At 44.3% G+C, this 17977-nt stretch overlaps 1 protein-coding gene across 10 annotated transcripts in view; it reads left to right on the forward strand.

Moving 5' to 3' along the window:
• The window catches only part of CACNA1B (calcium voltage-gated channel subunit alpha1 B), a 470003-nt gene that overhangs the window by 298062 nt on the left and 153964 nt on the right, over window positions 1–17977 (forward strand). For all 10 annotated transcript variants that reach the window (XM_073313878.1, XM_073313882.1, XM_073313876.1 and 7 more), the window contains 4 exons: window positions 2989–3101; window positions 7464–7576; window positions 15760–15891; window positions 16845–16917. In XM_073313878.1, coding sequence (XP_073169979.1) covers window positions 2989–3101; window positions 7464–7576; window positions 15760–15891; window positions 16845–16917 — 431 coding nt within the window. The remainder of the gene's footprint in view (window positions 1–2988; window positions 3102–7463; window positions 7577–15759; window positions 15892–16844; window positions 16918–17977) is intronic.

Consider the following 17977-nt stretch of genomic DNA (forward strand, 5'->3'; position numbering starts at 1 on the left):
CAAGAGCTTTGTCTTGAGCAGGGATCGGCAACCTTTGGCACATGGCCCATCAGGGAAATTCGCTGGCGGGTGGGATGGTTTGTTTACCTGCAGCGTCCACAGGTTTGGCCGATCTCAGCTCCCACCTGCCGCAGTTCGCCGTTCCAGGCCAATGGGGGCTGTGGGAAGGAGTGTGGGCTGAGGGATGTGCTGGCAACCGCGTCCCATAGCCCCCATTGGCCTGGAACGGTGAACTGTGGCCAGTGGGAGCTGCGATCACCGAACCTGCGGACGCAGCAGGTAAACAAACCATCCTGGCCCGCCAGCAGATTTCCCTGATGGGCCGTGTGCCAAAGGTTGCCGATCCCTGGTCTAGAGTTAGGTAGAACAGGCATGTGGATGGAAATTCCCTGACCTGGCCTGACCTGCAGCTCCCCTTGCTGCTTCATATCTTGCCCCCTCATAGGTAGAGACTTCTGCCTGTTTCATAGCATGTGGTGGGAAAAATATCCATGAAGAAATAGAAGGGTTCCACTAAACTCATTCCACTTATGTCCTGAAGGCCACATCCTTTGGTGGGGCTGAGTTCTGCTGAGAAGGGAACTGGAATTCTGTTTGAGGGCTAAGGAGAGTTGGAATCACAAAACTTAAAGGGCAGCTGTAGACAAAAGAGTGACGCTGTAAATATGGCATGTGAGTTCCATATTCTGTATCAATTTTTATAATGCACTTACTGCTGTTGCATCCGAACACCTTCCAGCTGTGCATTAAGCATCGAGATTAATATCTGTCATATGGTTTGTTCTTCTCTCATCCTTTCCCCAGGAGGAGAACTGTGTGTGCTGTGGAGAGTTCTGTTTTGGTAGGGTTTTGTTTTTGATGTTGCTTTTAAAAAAAAGTTCCCGGGTTACTCCTTCTCAGTGACCTCAGATCCAAGCTGCTCAGTTTATGAAGCAAACAGTAGTTTTTTCCATAACTGCGACTCCTGCAAATTCAGTCTGGGACTTGAAAAATCCAGCTGGATTCTTTCTGCCCCTTATGTCATGATAGGTGATAAAAACTTTCCAATCAAAAACTTACCTGGCTGTTTTGTGGGTGATGCACGAGGCAGAATGGAACCCAACTTGCTCTCTCCGAGCTGTGTAGATTCTGCAGGGATAACAAAAGGAAACTGCTTGGAGTCAGTCATAAAGCCAGGACTTTGGACACTGAATACACACACACAGTGCAGGTCTGTTGAATTAGGAAATGAGTCAGCAGTGTGCCCTTGTTGCCAAGAAGGTCAACGGCATATTGGGCTGGATTAGTAGGAGCGTTGCCAGCAGATGGAGGGACATGATTATTCCCCTCTATTTGGCACTGGTGAGGCCACGCCTGGAGTATTGTGTCCAGTTTTGGTCCCCCCACGACAGAAGGGATGTGGACAAATTGGAGAGAGTCCAGTGCAGGGCAACGAAAATGATTAGGGGGTTGGGGCACATGACTTATGAGGAGAGGCTGAGGTAACTGGGGTTATTTAATCTGCAGAAGAGAAGAGTGAAGGGGGGATTTGATAGCAGCCATCAACTACCTGAAGAGGGGGTCCAAAGAGGATGGAGCTCGGCTGTTTTCAGTGGTGGCAGATGACAGAACAAGGAGCAATGGTCTCAAGTTGCAGTGGGGACGGTTTAGGTTGGATATTAGGAAACACTATTTCACTAGGAGGGTGGTGAAACACTGGAATGCGTTACCTAGGGAGGTGGTGGAATCTCCACCCTTAGAGGTTTGGAAGGCCCGGCTTGACAAAATCCTGGCTGGGATGATTTAGTTGGGGATTGGTCCTGCTTTGAGCAGGGGGTTGGACTAGATGACCTCCTGAGGTCTCTTCCAACCCTAATAGTCTATGATTCTATAGGTGGTGTATTTTTACATATGGTAAAATTTGTAAAAGCACCTAAATCCCATTTTCAAAAGTGCCTGTATCATTTAGGCACCTAAGTTCTGTTTACTTTCAGTGGGACTTGGATATCTAAGTGACTGACTTAAGTGTGTTTGTGACCTAAATCACTTAGAAATCCAAGTCCCATTGAAAGTAAACGGAACTTAAGTGCCTAAATGATATAGGCACTTTTGAAAATAGGACGTAGATGCTTGTAAAAATTTTATTCATCATTTTTAATACCATAATCACACCTAGAAAAAAGGTGATTTTTCAGCTATAGCACATCTCATTTAACCAGTGATCTAAAGGGACTCCTTTTTTGTGCTAGCAATACTTAGGATCACATCTCTTCGCACATTTGAGAAAACTGGCTAACTGCACTTGATACTGTTTGATGCAACCATTGGAAGAATTTATCAATGACCTTTTTAAAATCAAGATTTGATGTCTTTCTAAAAGATCTGCTCTACGAATTATTTTGGGGGAAGTTTTACAGGGGTGCTGAAACAATTTGAATAGTGAGGGTGCTGAGAGCCATTGAACCAAACTGTAAACCTTGTATATAATGGAAACCACTTCAAGCCAAGGAGTTTGGCAGCACCCCTAGTTCCAGCACCTATAATGTTTTATGGCCTGTGTTATACAGGAGGTCAAACTAGAGAATCACAATGGTCCCTCTGGCTTTGGAATCTGTGAATCTACTACCTATTTGAAAGAGCGATTGACAGGTCTGTGTAATTGTACAGATGCAAAATATTATGGGTGGAGTTAAGGGAGGCCTTTATAAACAGCCCCACAAACTTCTTTCTCAAAGTGCTTTTCATAGAGGTGGACAGGATTTCTCAAAGCTCACATACCTAACTTCCCACAGCAGAGCTGAAACTGCTTCCTTTGTGCTTCTTGCATGATGTGCCTCTCATAAGTGTATGCCAAAATAATTGTGTGAAAGGGTACTAAAGCAGTTATCTTCCCATTGCAGAGGAGTTTTCGACCAGCAGGAGGCAGTCCATACTGTGAAGCTGTTGAACTGCATTATCTCAGCCTAGCAGGACCTCATTAACTGATTCAGCCTCTTTGCTGGTTTCTAGATTTTGCAGAGTTTGTTTTCCTGGGTCTGTTTCTTACTGAGATGTCCTTGAAGATGTACGGACTGGGGCCAAGAAATTACTTCCACTCCTCATTCAACTGCTTCGACTTTGGGGTAAGTTGACATCAGCTACACAAACTAATGTGGTGCATAAGCCCCTCCTTTGATGAGTGGTGGTATATGTTTATCAGTGAGAGCAAAGACAATGATGTCCCATGAGCACATTTTACAGGGATTAGTTACTCCTCTCTCACTTCCCTGTATAAATCAAGTGGACAGTGAGATACAATGAGGAAACATGCCAGTCTGAATACACTTCCTCTAGGAATTGTGTCCTAAGAAACCCAGTAGCCAACCAGAACTGGATGTCTGTGGGAATTGTTTTCTGCTAAAAGCCCACATGGATCCAGTTCTCATCAGCAGCCTCTCTAAGTGCTCTAATACCAAGAGATGCCATTTTGAAGTTAGGGGTGTGTTTGTGTTTTATATCATGTTTCCCTTTGCTCGGATTTCCTACCATCCTGTGGGTGACTTCCCCTCACAATACATGGGCAGTGAGTTTCAAATTTGTGTCCATAATGAGGCGTATATAATAAACGTGGCATGTTCTGGGGGAGATGCTGAGCATATGCCATTGATGTAAACATTTGTGCTCAGGCCCTCTGGAAAGACACTTCTGTTGGTGTGTGTGAATATGGGTGCCTAACACAATGTTGGGCTACATTCTGCCTACACATAGGCTTACACACCTTCTGTTGTCTTATATGGGAATTGTGTACCTGGATCCTAGGAGAGTATCTGGGCTGCAATATTTCCTGTCTCTGGAGCTCAAGATGCAGCCACCACCATAAAGATTAGAGAGGGAAAAATACAGCTGGGACATCTCGTGTGTCCTTCAGCCAGTCTGAGGTGGGACTTGGTCTGACAGCTTGGACGCTTAACTGACAAGATGCTGTGAGTGATTCCCTTCCCCTTCTGGGACTGAACTCCCTGTTTCTGCACCATTCCTCGACTGGGAAATGAATATCGAGACTCACTCCATTTCACTTTTGGCAGGTGCCCATCTAATGCCGACAGACCCCAGTTGTCGGCAGTCAGGATAGAACTGGAGAACCTCTGGAGCTTAGTGCAGGAGCCTCTACCACATGAGCTAAAAGCCAACTTTCTATTAGCTAAGGCTGTAGAGCAGACTCAATCTCTCTCTGTAAGTGGTCTCGGTTCCACTAGATGGGACAGAACACCACACCCAGAAGGTGTGTGGGTTACACCCACGTCACAAATTCCACTCTTACAGCGGACTCTAATCGGCCCCTTTGTTGGCCGTCTCAGCAGGGAGGCAAAGGACCGATCAGGCCTAGAGTCCGGACTAACCCCTTCTCTCTAGAGGGGGGCTGTCTAGAGCAGAACAAGGCCAGGGAAGGTGGGGTGTGTCAGGCTGCCGGCTGGGCTCCCAGCCCAGGAAGGACTAACACCATGCCACTCTCTCAGGACACGGTTTATTAATTGAGATTTTAAAAGCCTCTCAAAGTCACACAAAACGAAGCTATTCCCCAGACCAACACCGGCCCCCATCTCTCAGGGCCAATCATAGGAGTCAACTTTCCTCCTGCAGCCCCCCCTCAACCCCAACTGAGCTTTCTCAGCTCTTCATTGGATCACCTGACTTCTTCCCAGCTGGGACTGGCTGGCCCCAGAATCCCTGCTGCTTAAAGGGATAGACCACCCTGTTACATGTGGGAAGCATCAGGTGTATTTTCCTCTGCAGGGCTGGCAATTCCTTACCTTCTGCTGACACTGCAGAAAGGGAAACCACCACCCCCACCACCAACAATAAACCCCTGACAGAACATGTCAAATATGTCCAGACTTGGTGATTTTCATAAGAAGACACAGCATTTAGGTGCTGGCTGTGCAGACACCATCCCCCAGTTCTGTGGGAGCAAACTGTCATGCGAATAATTGTGTGTGTGGCATTGCATCCGCAACGACTTGCACCCCCAGTTTAAGTCACTTTGATGGCTACACTCCTGATTTTGGGATGTAATCAGGGACTTCAGTGAACGTCACCTAAACTAAAAGCAACAAGCTGTTGTGAGTGTAATTTTGTGCCTGCAAAAACAAAGGTTCTGCTAAGGCTGGACTGAAAATTTGGTTGGTGCCCCAGGCGAGGAGCTTGTTCAGCGCTCCTCCGCCCTTCCATTTGTTAAACTTTTGAATACCTTATTATTTTATTGCATTTGTAGCCCATTTCATGACTTTGCATGATTTGCATGCATGATTTATGCCCGTCATATAAGATGATAAAACTTGCATACTAGGATCTGTAAATCTGTATTTATTCATGCCATATATAAGCAAGTCTGGAAGGTTCCATGAGATTCTACAAAGGGCCAGAGCATTCTAGGAGGTTACTGAAAAACGAATCCACATACGGAGTACCTGAGACATTTTACTTCAAACATTCTATTTTCCCTTTTGTCGCTAACAACAAAAACAGAGCCCCGAGCTTGGCGCCCCCCAAGCCCGCACCCCAGGTGGTCACTGGGTTGCCTACCTCTAAATCCGGCCCAGGAATGGCACCCAGCTCCTACTGAAAGTCAACGGGAGTTAGGTGTCTAACAACCTGAGATGCCTTTAAAAATTCCAGTCTCTGTGAGCTGTTTTGTAACACTTTAATCTGGCTTTTAATTTACCTCAATGTGTCACTGCCTCATTTTTGGTCAAATTCTAGTGAAAGATGCTGGATTGATGTTCTCTATCCCTTACACAGGTACTGCATGGGCCACAATATGGCAAGCTTCACCCTCACTGTCTGCTAATTTCCCTTCATTTATTTCATAAAAGGCATTGCTAATCAGAATGCTCCACCCACAAGGAACAAAAACTTATACCTGATCTTGTGGGAAGAATGATTTAAGAATTTTATATTAAACACAGAACAAATCCACTGGGCCCGTCAGCTTTTCTTCATGCCATGCTGAATGAAGCACTGGTAATAAGTTTCATGGACTGGAATTCCCATGAGGGAGAGGGTTTTGATCACTTTTCTAATTCTTCCTTCTTTAGAGAGTCCATTGGGAACCCACCACTGTCTGTTTCTTCTCCCGCACCTACCTTCCCACTCCCCAATTAATTCAGTTTCTTCACCCCCTTTGGAACGGTACACAGTTCTGTCATCAGTTTAGTTTGACAAACTATCGAGATGAAACAGTTCAAAAGCAAAGAGAGAAACAACAAAAGAGAGAGACATTGGCCCCGGGAGGAGTAGACCAGTGGAGTCTTGTGTGAAGTTACTCCCAAGAGGTCATTTTAATAGGGCAAGAAAATTAATTATCAATTTAAAACTCAGAGGGTCTGGGGGAAGGTTTTATTGATGCATGATGGATTCCTAGAAAGGATACATAGTGGAGGAGAGGAGAGTTGGGTTCTGCTCAAAAGGCACTGGAATGCCGTACACAAATGGTGTTTTCAGGGTGCCGACAGTCTCATATCATCACTCTGGTGTGGTAACTGGCACAGGTCTGTCTATTCACCTTGATTTTCTGTGAAAATTGCATTCCATGGTAGAAATAAGTCCCTTGTGCATTTCAAGGCAATTATCGTGCTTCTCCATAGCTAAAGTTTCTCAACCTTTGGCCTTGCCTGAAGCTAGATATAATGGCTAAGAAATGCTTGTCTTACCTTACTGCCTAAGCAGTAACCTAGCTTTTATAAAATTCCTCTTTACTATAGTGCATTTTACATTACTATAATGCTCCCTATTTGCACTACATTTAATAGAAAGTCCCTTTGAATCTTAGGGTTTGTACTATTGCAAGCTGCCAACATTTTAACAAAATATGTCCAGAGACAATTCTTTAAATATCTCAAGGCCAGGGGCTGCTGAATGGTTGGATGTGAACTCTAGTGGATTTTAAGGATTTTTATTTACCTGCAAATATCTTAATTAACCAGCATTTGAAAGGTTCTGATCAGAGAGATACTTCCAGTAGATTTTACATAATAATAATACTTAGCTCCTATCTGGTGCTCACTCGTGAGCCTAGCTGTGCCCCTACTCATGGGAATAAGGGAGTGTAAGGAAACACTTCACATCCCTATGCATGGTTTAGGGATGGGGACAGTTTCTGCCTGACGGCTATCACCAGTCTTGTGCAAGTGGGCACTGGTGGGGAGTGGGTGGAGCCTTGGATGTGACCTCACAATACACCAGCCAACATACAGAACTGATGCAGAGGGGGAAGCTGCCCCTTTCTTCGGCTGGATCGCACATTTACAAAATTTGAGCCATTATGTCTGAGAGTTTGGGCTTTCTTGCTGTTTCCTTGATTATGCAAATTATACTGGCAGCCCCTATTAGCTCCTGCACTGTGATTGGATTCTGTCTCCTCTTTGGTCCCTAGCCCCTGTGGGAGGACCCAAAGCCACAGCCGGTCATGCAATCATTTTCCCTTTTAAAACGGGTTGTTCTTGCAGGTGATAGTGGGGAGCATTTTTGAAGTGATATGGGCAGCAGTGAAGCCTGGTACCTCATTTGGCATCAGTGTATTGAGGGCTCTTCGACTGCTGAGGATTTTCAAAGTAACCAAGTAAGTCCAGGTTCCTTTTTCACTCCCATCAGCTATTTAGCTCGACGTTGCCTGCTTACCTTGCACACTCCTGTTATAAAGCCTTGTAGAATTTCATCCCCAGCAGTAACTTGTGCTTCTGTCCATCACCCTTACACTGCCAAGCATGAACTGCGATTATCGGATGTGAGTGCGACCAGCACCCATGTCAGCCAAACTGGGTCATCGTCATCGTTGCTACAGCTGAATGAGCCGTGAAGACTAAACTACTCTCTCTCCTGCAGAGGACAAGACTGAGATTTGCCAGCATAACAAGCATGAGGAAGCTTGTGCTGTCATTACCTGTACTGTACCTAATCTAGGAGTGTATTTGAGGAGCTGTGAATCTGGCACTTTTGTGATCCAGTAGAGTTTGGTGGATGAAGCTTTTCACTTGTTCTTCTGACATGTCAGATTAATATGCGCTGGAATTAACAAACAGCTATTGTGCAATTTATAATCCATTTAGCGCCATTGCTGCAGGATGTTAAAGTTGTAATGTTGAGCTAACTGAAAACGTTATGGGCATTCGTGCCGGTTTTGGTTCCCCTCCCCCCTCCCCAAACAAGTACACCCCTCCCTTCCTCCCTCTCTTTAATTATCTCTTTGTATTAACAAGAGGAGTGTAGCAGCCAGGTGAGTGTTGGGGCCACTCAGTTCTGGTCAGTTAGCCTCACCTACCACATCTTTGCACGATTGGGGATGCAGACAAACTGTCTGATCTGTGCTAGGAGCCTAGCTGGAGACAGAAGCCGATCAGGGACTGCAGCCTGCCTAAATCCCTGGGGAGAGGGAGTGTGTTCCAGCCCCAGGGTGGTGAGGTTAAAACCCAGGAACTTGGGTCAGTGTTGGGACAGTTTGTAGCTAGCCTGCAAAGAAGGAAGCTAACAGCTGAGCCTAGCTGGGCTGATTATTCGGTTCTTTTGTTATTTTGTGTTGGATTTTAAGGGAAGGACTCTGAGGCCACAGAAGGGATTGGACTCTGTTAAGTGGCTTGGCTGGAGAGCCAGTCGCTTTTACAGCCAGAATGGGACAGAAAAGACATTGGGCAAACTGAGGCAGAGTTGCCGCAATATGTCTACTAGCCACAAGGAGGAATGCTGGTGCAGCATCTCTGTGCAAGGAGCAACACGACAAAGGTTTTAGATGGGGAGCCCAATTTTCGAACCTTAACAGGGTGTCCAAACCTTGGATGCTCAAATTGGCCAGCTAGAGTATAAAATGACCATTTGTTGTACTTACATACTTCTCTCATCATCAGCGGCACGGTTTGGATGTCCTTTAGCCCCTTAAGATAGGTTGCACTGCAATAAAAGTTATGTTCTTAACTCAGGTTAACTAATGCATGGTAGCAAACTTCGGTTAAAATAGCGGCAAAGACACAGCAACTCAGCTTTTAACTTGGATTAGCAACTCTAGTTCAACGCCAGGCCCCCAAGGGCATATCTACACTGCAGCTGGGAGTGAACCTTCCAGCTCAGGTAGACACATTCGTGATGACAAGGCTTGCGCCAGCATGCTAAAAATAGCTGTGTGGACTTGGTGGCAACGGCAGAGGCTCAGACAAGCCACCCGAGCTCAAGCCCAGTCTACACCTGGGGCAAGCTCAGGTGGCTTGCCTGAGCCTTCCCTGGAGCTGCAGCTTCCACACAGCTATTCTTAGCGCACAAGCACGAGCCCCTCTCTACCACAAGTCTGTCTACTTAACAAGGCTCCCTCCGGGCTACAGTGTAGACATACCCCTGCAGAATTGAAGTTGAGCTGCTAACCCAAGTTTAAAAGCTGAGTGTGACAGGTTGGACACCTTGGGAAGTCATCTGATGTGCTGCAATACCACTGCATCTACCTGGTCTGCCAACGTGGGCCCCCTTTAACCTGTCTTGCCATGCCAGGCTCTTAAAACCTCCTTGAACACACACACAGGCAGGGCCACAGCCCACTGCAGATCGGTTTTGGGAAGACTCAGCTTAAGGGACTTGCTCCAGCACTTAGATGTCCACCTCCCTTGGACTACAGACCCAAAGATCTATTCTTAAATTCGCCTCTTCCCTCAATGTGGAAGAGGGCTGTGAATAGAAATTTAGAAATTCTATGCCCCCAGTTAGAAATTGCATAAACTGGGTTATGTTATAACCCAGAAATAAATTTATTAACTATCACAGGTGTATTTTAAGTGGTTAAGGAGGTAGCAGACAGAACAAGGCAGATTACTAAGAAAATAAAACAGAGCACGCAAGCTAAGATTAATGCAGTAAAGAAACTGGTTACATGTGAGTTCTCACCCTAAAAATGGTTCTAATAATCTTCTTTAGGCCAGATGCCCTTCCAGCCTGGGCTCAGTTCTTTCCCCCTGTTCAGTCTTAGTTGTTTCCAGCCGTCATTTTGGGTGGGGTAGCAGGGGAGAACTGACTACCAGGATTACCTCAGTCCCCATCCTTAAATAGGATTTGCATAAGGCGGGAGTCCTGTGTTTCCTAATTTGACCCCCATTCCCTTACAGTGGAAAGTTACAAGAAATCCCAAGTAATGTTGTAGTATCAGGTGACAAGACCATCTGACTCTGTAGGGCCCTTGTAGCCTTTCTTCACAGGCTGACCCACAAGTTCACAGGAAGACTAAACTCTTTTACAGTCCATTGTCCTTGTCGATGGGCCATCCACCCTGTCTGGCTTTTCCATTGTTGTACCTGAAGTGTTGGCAATGGGTGTCACCCCAAGTAGCATAGTTGAAATACAGATACATAGTCAATATTCCTAATTTCAGATACAGAAATGATACATGCATACAAATAGGATAATGACATTCAGTAAATCATAACCTTTCCAATGATATCTCACATGAGCCATCTTGCATCAAGTATATCTCAGTTATGTCATATTTATATCATAAGCATATTTTCATAAAGAATATGGAATGACACGTCACACTGAATTGCCATCTCTTTGCTGCTATTTTAACCCATTAGCTAACCCGAGTTAGGAACACACCTTTCTTTGCTGTGTAGACACACCCTTAGAGTTATCTGGCTTTTTACATGTTGATCATTCTGCGGATCCTACTTTCACCTGTAAGTGTCTGAGGAAATCCAAATGTTGACACTTTCTGGGAATGGTGGGGAGCTGGAAAAATCATAGGTTCTCAGCAGAAAAGAAATGCCCTGAAGGGGCAGCAAGCTCCAATCAATCCAGCACTGCACATCTGACCATGAGCTATTTGAGAAAGTTAGCAAAGCAAGAGCTCCAAATGCTAGGTTCTCATTACAGCCTCACCCTGTGCTAATTCTTTCCTTTTTGCCTGGCTTTCACTGCAATATTTCCCTGAAGCATCCTGCCCTTGGATTTTTGTCTCTAATCTGTTCAGCGGAAGGCAGGGGCACACCATCCTGCTCTGAATAATTGGGGATATTATGCCTTTTGATTTGGAGGTTTTTTCTTCCTCCAGCACAAGCCAGGAAGATTGTAAAAAGCAGAGCAACCCAATGGTTAGAAAGTTAAATTGCAGCAGGCTGAAAAGGTCACAGCAGGATGGCACATCACTACCGTGAGTGGAAATGCAGTCTAAGAGGCACTGAAATTCAGAGATAGGAAGACAAGGAGAAAATAGCTCAACACAATTTCCTGCTTGTCAAGATGTAATGGGAACTGGCAGCTGTAGAAATTTAACTCCTTGTTACAGCCCTGGGGTCTGTCACCAGTCATAGATGGGTGCTGAAATGACCCAGGTATGCCCAGCTCCTCTGGATAACCCAGCCACCTGACCTGTGTGTTTGCTGCCCAACCATGTTAACTGCGAAATACCAGCCTAAGGGAGGCAGCTACATGAGGCAGGGAAAATTCCCTTGGAGAACTTTCTGTCCTGGACTATGGTCACAAAACCCCTTGTCTCTCCATCAGAGCAATTTAGCCTCTTTTTAGGGTCTAAGACTAACTGAGGTACATCTGCTTGATTCATCTCAGGGAGTCTTCCATCTCAGACCCTGAACCCCCCTCAAACCCATGCCAATCTGTCGTAAAGAAGCCCCTTTTAGGGGCTATCAATGGAGTGGGTGCAGCAGGGCATCAAGCAACCATTATACCCCATCTGTCACACACACACGCTTGGGCAGGGCTTGCAAGTACAGCTGGGTGAAATTTTCCCTCCAAAACTTTTTTCAGTGAAAAGTGCAGATTCAGTGACATCAAAATGTTGTGAATGTGTGAGACAAAGTGGGTGAGGTGATCTCTTTTATTGGACCAACTTCTATTGATGAGAGAGACTTCAGGTCCTCAGCTCTGTGTAGCTCAAAAGCATGTCTCTCTCATCAACCAAAGTTGGTCCCTTAAAAGATATTACCTCACCCACCTTGTCTCTCTAATATCCTGGAACTGACAAAGAATCATAGAGTATCAGAGTTGGAAGGGACCTCAGGAGGTCATCTAGTCCAACCCCCTGCTCAAAGCAGGACCAATCCCCAACTAAATGGCTACAACACTGCAGACAACATTGTGAATTTGTATCTGTTTCATTGAATTGTTTCTGTGGGGGGAAAAAAACCCAAAACAAACAAATTCCAAAAAAGTTGAAACGTTCTGTTGTGATATTTTTGAAACAAAACATTTTGATAAGACTTGGAGCACGGGGGAAGTTGCAGAAGCTTTCTAGGAGAGAAGGAATGTTGTGCTTTTAAATTGTTGTGGTTTTTAAAAAGGGTAAATGCGATATCCTGGGAAATTATAGGCCTGTCAGTGTGACATCGATCCCGGGCAATATAATGAAGCGGTTGATAAGGGACTTGATTAATAAAAAACTAAAGGAGGGTAAAGAAATTAATACAAATCAACATGTGGTTTATGGAAAATAGATCCTGCCAAAATGACTTAATATCTCTTTTTGCTAAGATTACAAGTTTTGCTAATAAAGTTAGTAGTGTTGACGTCATATACAATATGCTTTTTAATACGGCTAAAATGTAAATATATACATCTGGGAACAAAGAATGTAGGCCATACTTACAAGATGGGGACTTTATCCTGGGAAGCAATGACTCTTGAAAAGATTTGCGGTTCCTTTTGGGTAATCAGCTGAACATGAGCTCCCAGTGTGATGGTGTGGCCGAAAGAGTTAATGCGATCCTGGGATGGATAAATGGGGGAATCTTGAGTAGGAGTAGAGAGGTTATTTTAGCTCTGTATTTGGCACTGGTGTGACTGCTGCTGGAATAGTCTGTCCAGTTCTGGTGTCCACAATCCAAGAAGGATATTGATAAATTGGATGGGATTCAAAGAAGATCCATCAGAATGATTAAAGGTTTAGAAAACAGGCCTTACACTGATAGATTCAAGGAGCTCCATCTACTTAGCTTAACAAGGAGAAGGTTAAGGACTGATTTGATTAGACTATAAGTACCTACATGGGGAACAAATAGACTCAAAGACTTAAAGGCCAGAAGGGACCATCATGATCATCTAGTCTGACCTCCTGCACACTGCAGGCCACAGAACCTCACGCACCCACTCCTGTAGTAGGCCCATATATTTAATAATCTTAAATCGAGCAAAGGAAGTTATAACATGATACAATGGCTGGAAGCAGAAGCTAGATAAATTCAGGCTGAAATAAGGCGTACATTTTTACCAGTGAGTAATTAATCATGCGAACAATTTACCAAGGATTATGGTGGATTCTTCATCGCTGACCATTTTAAAATCAGGACTGGATGTTTTTCTAAAAGATCTGCTTTAGGAATTAATTTGGGGAAGTTCCCTAGCCTGTGTTATGCAGGAGGTCAGACTAGATGATCACAATGGTCCCTTCTGGCCTGAGACTCTATGAATCTATGAATTCAAAATGGCTTTTGAGAAGTTTCCTTCAGTGGTGTTAATTTTTTTTAAAGTTCGGGTTTGAAATCTAAATGAGATGTTTTGGTCAACCTAAAACATTTTTTTATTTAAACTTTTTGATTTGCGGAAAGATTTGAAAAATTCTGGGTTTGGAACAACCCGAAACAATTAAAAAACAAAATCAGAACAGACAGCACACCATAAAATCAGTTATTTACCCAGCTCTGCTTGCTAGTAGATGGTGGAGAAGGGAATGGTGTTCTAGGAAAAGAACTGGAAAAGTGAAACAGAGAAAAGTGAAGGAGGAGTGGGTAGCAATAGAATAATTAGGAGGCTGTGTGAAAGCCAGCTTCCTCTGCGAGCTGTCTTATAGAGCTGTGGTGAGTGGAACAGACGAATTCAGCTGGCACCCTTCTTCCACACCCTACAACAGCTGTTCTGCAGTAAGGATTTCAGATTAAGGGCCTGTCCCCCAAAACCCAGGTGGAAACTGTGGAGCAGGACTGCCATCAGGAACCCAGGCTCTGTGTGGTAGCTTCCTGGTCTGGAGAGTGGAGGTGGTAGAAGTAACTGGAGAAGAAGCAGAGCGAGAGCTGGAAGAATTTCTGCTTGCTATCCCAAAGTGATCAGAAAACCTTTAAGGGAATGTCTATACCGCACACTAAGCCTGAGCTCTGACTCAGGTTTGAGGCCAAGCCCCTCTTCTGTCCACACACAAATCATAGAACCACAGGGTTAGAAGGGGCCGCAAGGGTCAACTAGTCTTACCTCCTGCCAAGATGCAGGATTTGTTGTGTCTAAAATCAGTCTGACTCAGGTCAGCAAGTACTCAACCCCAGGTTTTAGAACCCTGCTTAGGTCAGAGCCTGAGTCCCACTGAGCCTTGGGGTCCAAGACCTGTCATTTTGCAGTGTGGACGCAAATCAAACCACAGACCTGAATGGGAAGGTCTGAATAGTGCAGTATGGACATGTTAGCACAGCTGTGAGACCTGGGGTCCAGCAATTGTAAACCTGGGTTTGCAATGCAATGTGGATGCTCAAGCATGGGCTTGGAAACTCCATGTTCACAAGCCCAGGTCCCACAGACCTAGGTTTACAATGTAAACCTAGATAACAGTGTATATAAAGGTTTAAATCCCTGTTTCCCATTGTGTGCTCTAACCCTGTTGTTTCTCAGGCTTGTCTGTCTAACTGGAGATTGTTAAAGAGATCCTCAGCTTTAATAGCTCTATCTACATTTTCTGATTCATTAGTTTTCCTAATATAAACGTTTCCTGCTTGTTCTCAGCAGGATAATAAAATGAAGAGAGAGTGCCATTTCTGTACACCCTCTCAGGACCTCCTTTATTTAGCCTGCCTCTTCCAGCTTCATGTGTGTGTATACACTTGCCCATAATGACAAGGGATGGAATAAATCCAGGATAACCTGGGTGGGGATAAGAGCAAATAGAGCAGCAGTGCCTGGCCAGGTGGAACCTGCTGTGTGCAGGTCATGAGCTGGGCTAGGTTCCCCTTCCTTGAGTTCTTGTTCACAATTGAGGGTTTTGATGCAGTGAGGTTAATTTTCAATCATGACTGCCTAAATAGGATGGCCAAATCCCCCTTAAGCACTCACATTCTATGCCTAAAAGCCTGTTTCAATTTAAATACCTGAATGTGAGATTTTTTTTTAGGTCTGTGTGTGGAAATCAGGCGTGAAACAATTGAAAGTTCATGTTTAAATAACTTCCCAAAGAACACGGTGGGAGCAATCAGGCTACTATGGAAATGACCCATTCTGTCCTGGCTCAAGTCTTACCAAAATGAGTAGTTCACAGTCCCCTCCAATTCTTTCTGACCTTGGCATTACCTCATTTTTGGCATCCCCAACAGTTGGTGTGCGTAGTAATGGAAAGGAAAATGCATGGGATTATATACGGTAGGGAACAAACCTATACTGCAGAGAGGATGAGCTAAGGAATGCTGCATTGTTTAGAACATTTAAAGTTAGATTGGGCAAAGCACTGCAGAATTCATGACTAGAGGTGACTATAGGTGACTATTCTCCACAGGCAGGTGTTTGCTCAGGATGACTACAGAGGTGTTTTCCATCTGTGACTTCTCTGATTCTACGTGTTATTTTGCTATCTGATAGACTCAAGTGGGCCACATTGTTCTGCTGGCATTACATCATTGGAGAGTTTGGCCCAGATGAATTTAAGGAGACTCTTCAACTTGGACTGTGTCCCATAGAACTCTCCTCATCACGTCCCTTTTAAAGAGCTAGATCATTTTAATCTCTCCTGGAAATGGCCTCTCCTCTCCCAGTGACACTAATGGTTGGTTGCTTTGATTTACAACCTAGATACTGGAACTCCCTAAGGAATCTGGTGGTCTCCTTGCTGAACTCCATGAAATCCATCATCAGTTTGCTCTTCCTGCTCTTCCTGTTCATTGTGGTGTTTGCTCTGCTGGGAATGCAGCTCTTTGGAGGACAGTAAGTGTAGTGTGTTCCTCATATCAAAGCAGTCCCTGAGGAAGGCAAAAGGCTGGCAGGGACTGGATGGCTCAGAGGATTTTGCAAATCTGGTTTAAATTCTTTCATGTGGAAAATTTTCCTACTGGAACATAGTTTTATTGAACCTGAGATTTCTTTTTTATGGGACAATGCCAGTTTTTATGAATAAGTTCAGCTTTCCAAACAGAAATGTCAAAACAAGCATTTTTGTTTCAAACTGACATTTTGAAAGAAACGAAGAGCATTTGTTTCGTTTAAAGATAAATTTGTAATTTTGTTCTTTAAAAAAAAATCAAAACAAAATGACATTTTATGTTGAAATGTCCGTAATTTCATTTAGTTTACTTTCAGGTGGATATTTCTGATTTAAAACTTTTGGAATTATTTGTTCCACAAATTTTTTTAATATTTTGATTTTTCCATTCCCATTTAGGAATTGAAATTAATTTAAAAAATGTTGGAATTTCCACTGAGACGAAAATGCCATTTTCTTAACAGTTTTGCTAAACACACCTCGCTTGGGTTATGTCTGCATTGCACTTTCGGCAGTAAAAACACACCCAGACCGACAAAAGTTTTACTGACGAAAAGCATCGGTGTGGACAGCACTTTCTCTGTGGGAGACACTCTCCCGCTGACAAAGCTACTGCCCCTCATTCAGGGTGGTTTTATTTTGTGAGGTCTCCCGCCGACAAAGAGCAGCTACACTGTATGCCTTACAGTGGCGAGGCTTTAGCTGCCCACCTGTGAGGCTGTAAGCTGCGCAGTGTAGACATAGCCTTACTTAACATACTGCATCCCTTCCTGAAACTGACCAGATTATGTCTATGTGGAGCAAATGTTGTCTTCTGACTCTGGTGATAGAGAATTATGAGAGCATAGAATTTTTTTTCCCTAGACTATTTAATTTTTAATTTTTATTTCCTGCTTAGGTTTAATTTTCAAGACGAAACACCGACCACAAACTTCGATACATTCCCTGCTGCCATCCTCACTGTGTTCCAGGTAAAGATGCCTCCTTTATTGGGTGCTCACTAGAAAGGAACCTTTTAGACATCTTTTGGTTCCCAATGGAGGTGATGTCCCTCAAGCTATCTGGAATTTAGGAAAGGAGAAAGTAATTTTTGTTTGCTCATAGCCTACTGTTTATTAGAGAAGAGCTTCTCACAACGTGCCGTGGGATTACAATGCACACATTTAACGATGAAATGATCCATTAAAATAAACGCTGAGGGACTCTTTGAAATTCAGGCAAACAGAATTCTTTTATGGGGAAAATGGACTGTCACTTTTTACAGACAAAAGCATAATCCAAGGACGAGAGGAAGCCCTCCAGCATTCTTCACGAGGTCACCTCCACAGTACCTTACACTGCAATGGGACTACTCATGTGTTGTCCTCTGCACAGCATCTATAACGGCATAATGTAGCAAATGAGCATACAATGACCCGCTTCCATTTCCTCCTGCAGTTGCCATAAGTTAATGAGGAGAGTTGCTGGAGAGGGGCCTGAGGCGCTGAGGAAATCAGATAGCATTTTACACTACCAAGGTTGCGGGATAAGACTGGATAAGAATTAAAATCCGTGGGGGAGCCAGGAAAGAGTCATCAATCTTAGGCAACATGATGTGATGGTACGGGAGAGCTGCAGCTCAGGTTTGAAGGCGCTGATGCTGCAGCAGCTCCATGCCTGACACTATTACAGAATCACTTGCTCAGTAAGAGAAATGGGAAATTTTACACTACTTTTTCTCCTCTCACATGATAAAGACACTGGGCAATAGGGCTTCTGTGGGATGAGAGTGAGTCTTTGCAGATCATTTGTGAAATTTATGTAAAAGTAAGTGTAAAATGGCAACACAAGATAAACTCAGTGAAATTTTGAAGCCAGCTTCTGCTACCCTGTTCATTCTGATGAAGTAATTTGATGTCATGTTTCCCCCACCACACACACAACCATTCAGAACACTGTAATAAGGGCTCCCCAAACCCAGCATTAGACCTTGCCTCTGCCTCAGTTTCCCTACTCTCATACAAGCCAGTGGGCCAACTCACTGGCCAATGC

Source organism: Lepidochelys kempii, chromosome 16 (assembly GCF_965140285.1).
Source record: "Lepidochelys kempii isolate rLepKem1 chromosome 16, rLepKem1.hap1, whole genome shotgun sequence".
Lineage (NCBI taxonomy): Eukaryota > Metazoa > Chordata > Testudines > Cheloniidae > Lepidochelys > Lepidochelys kempii.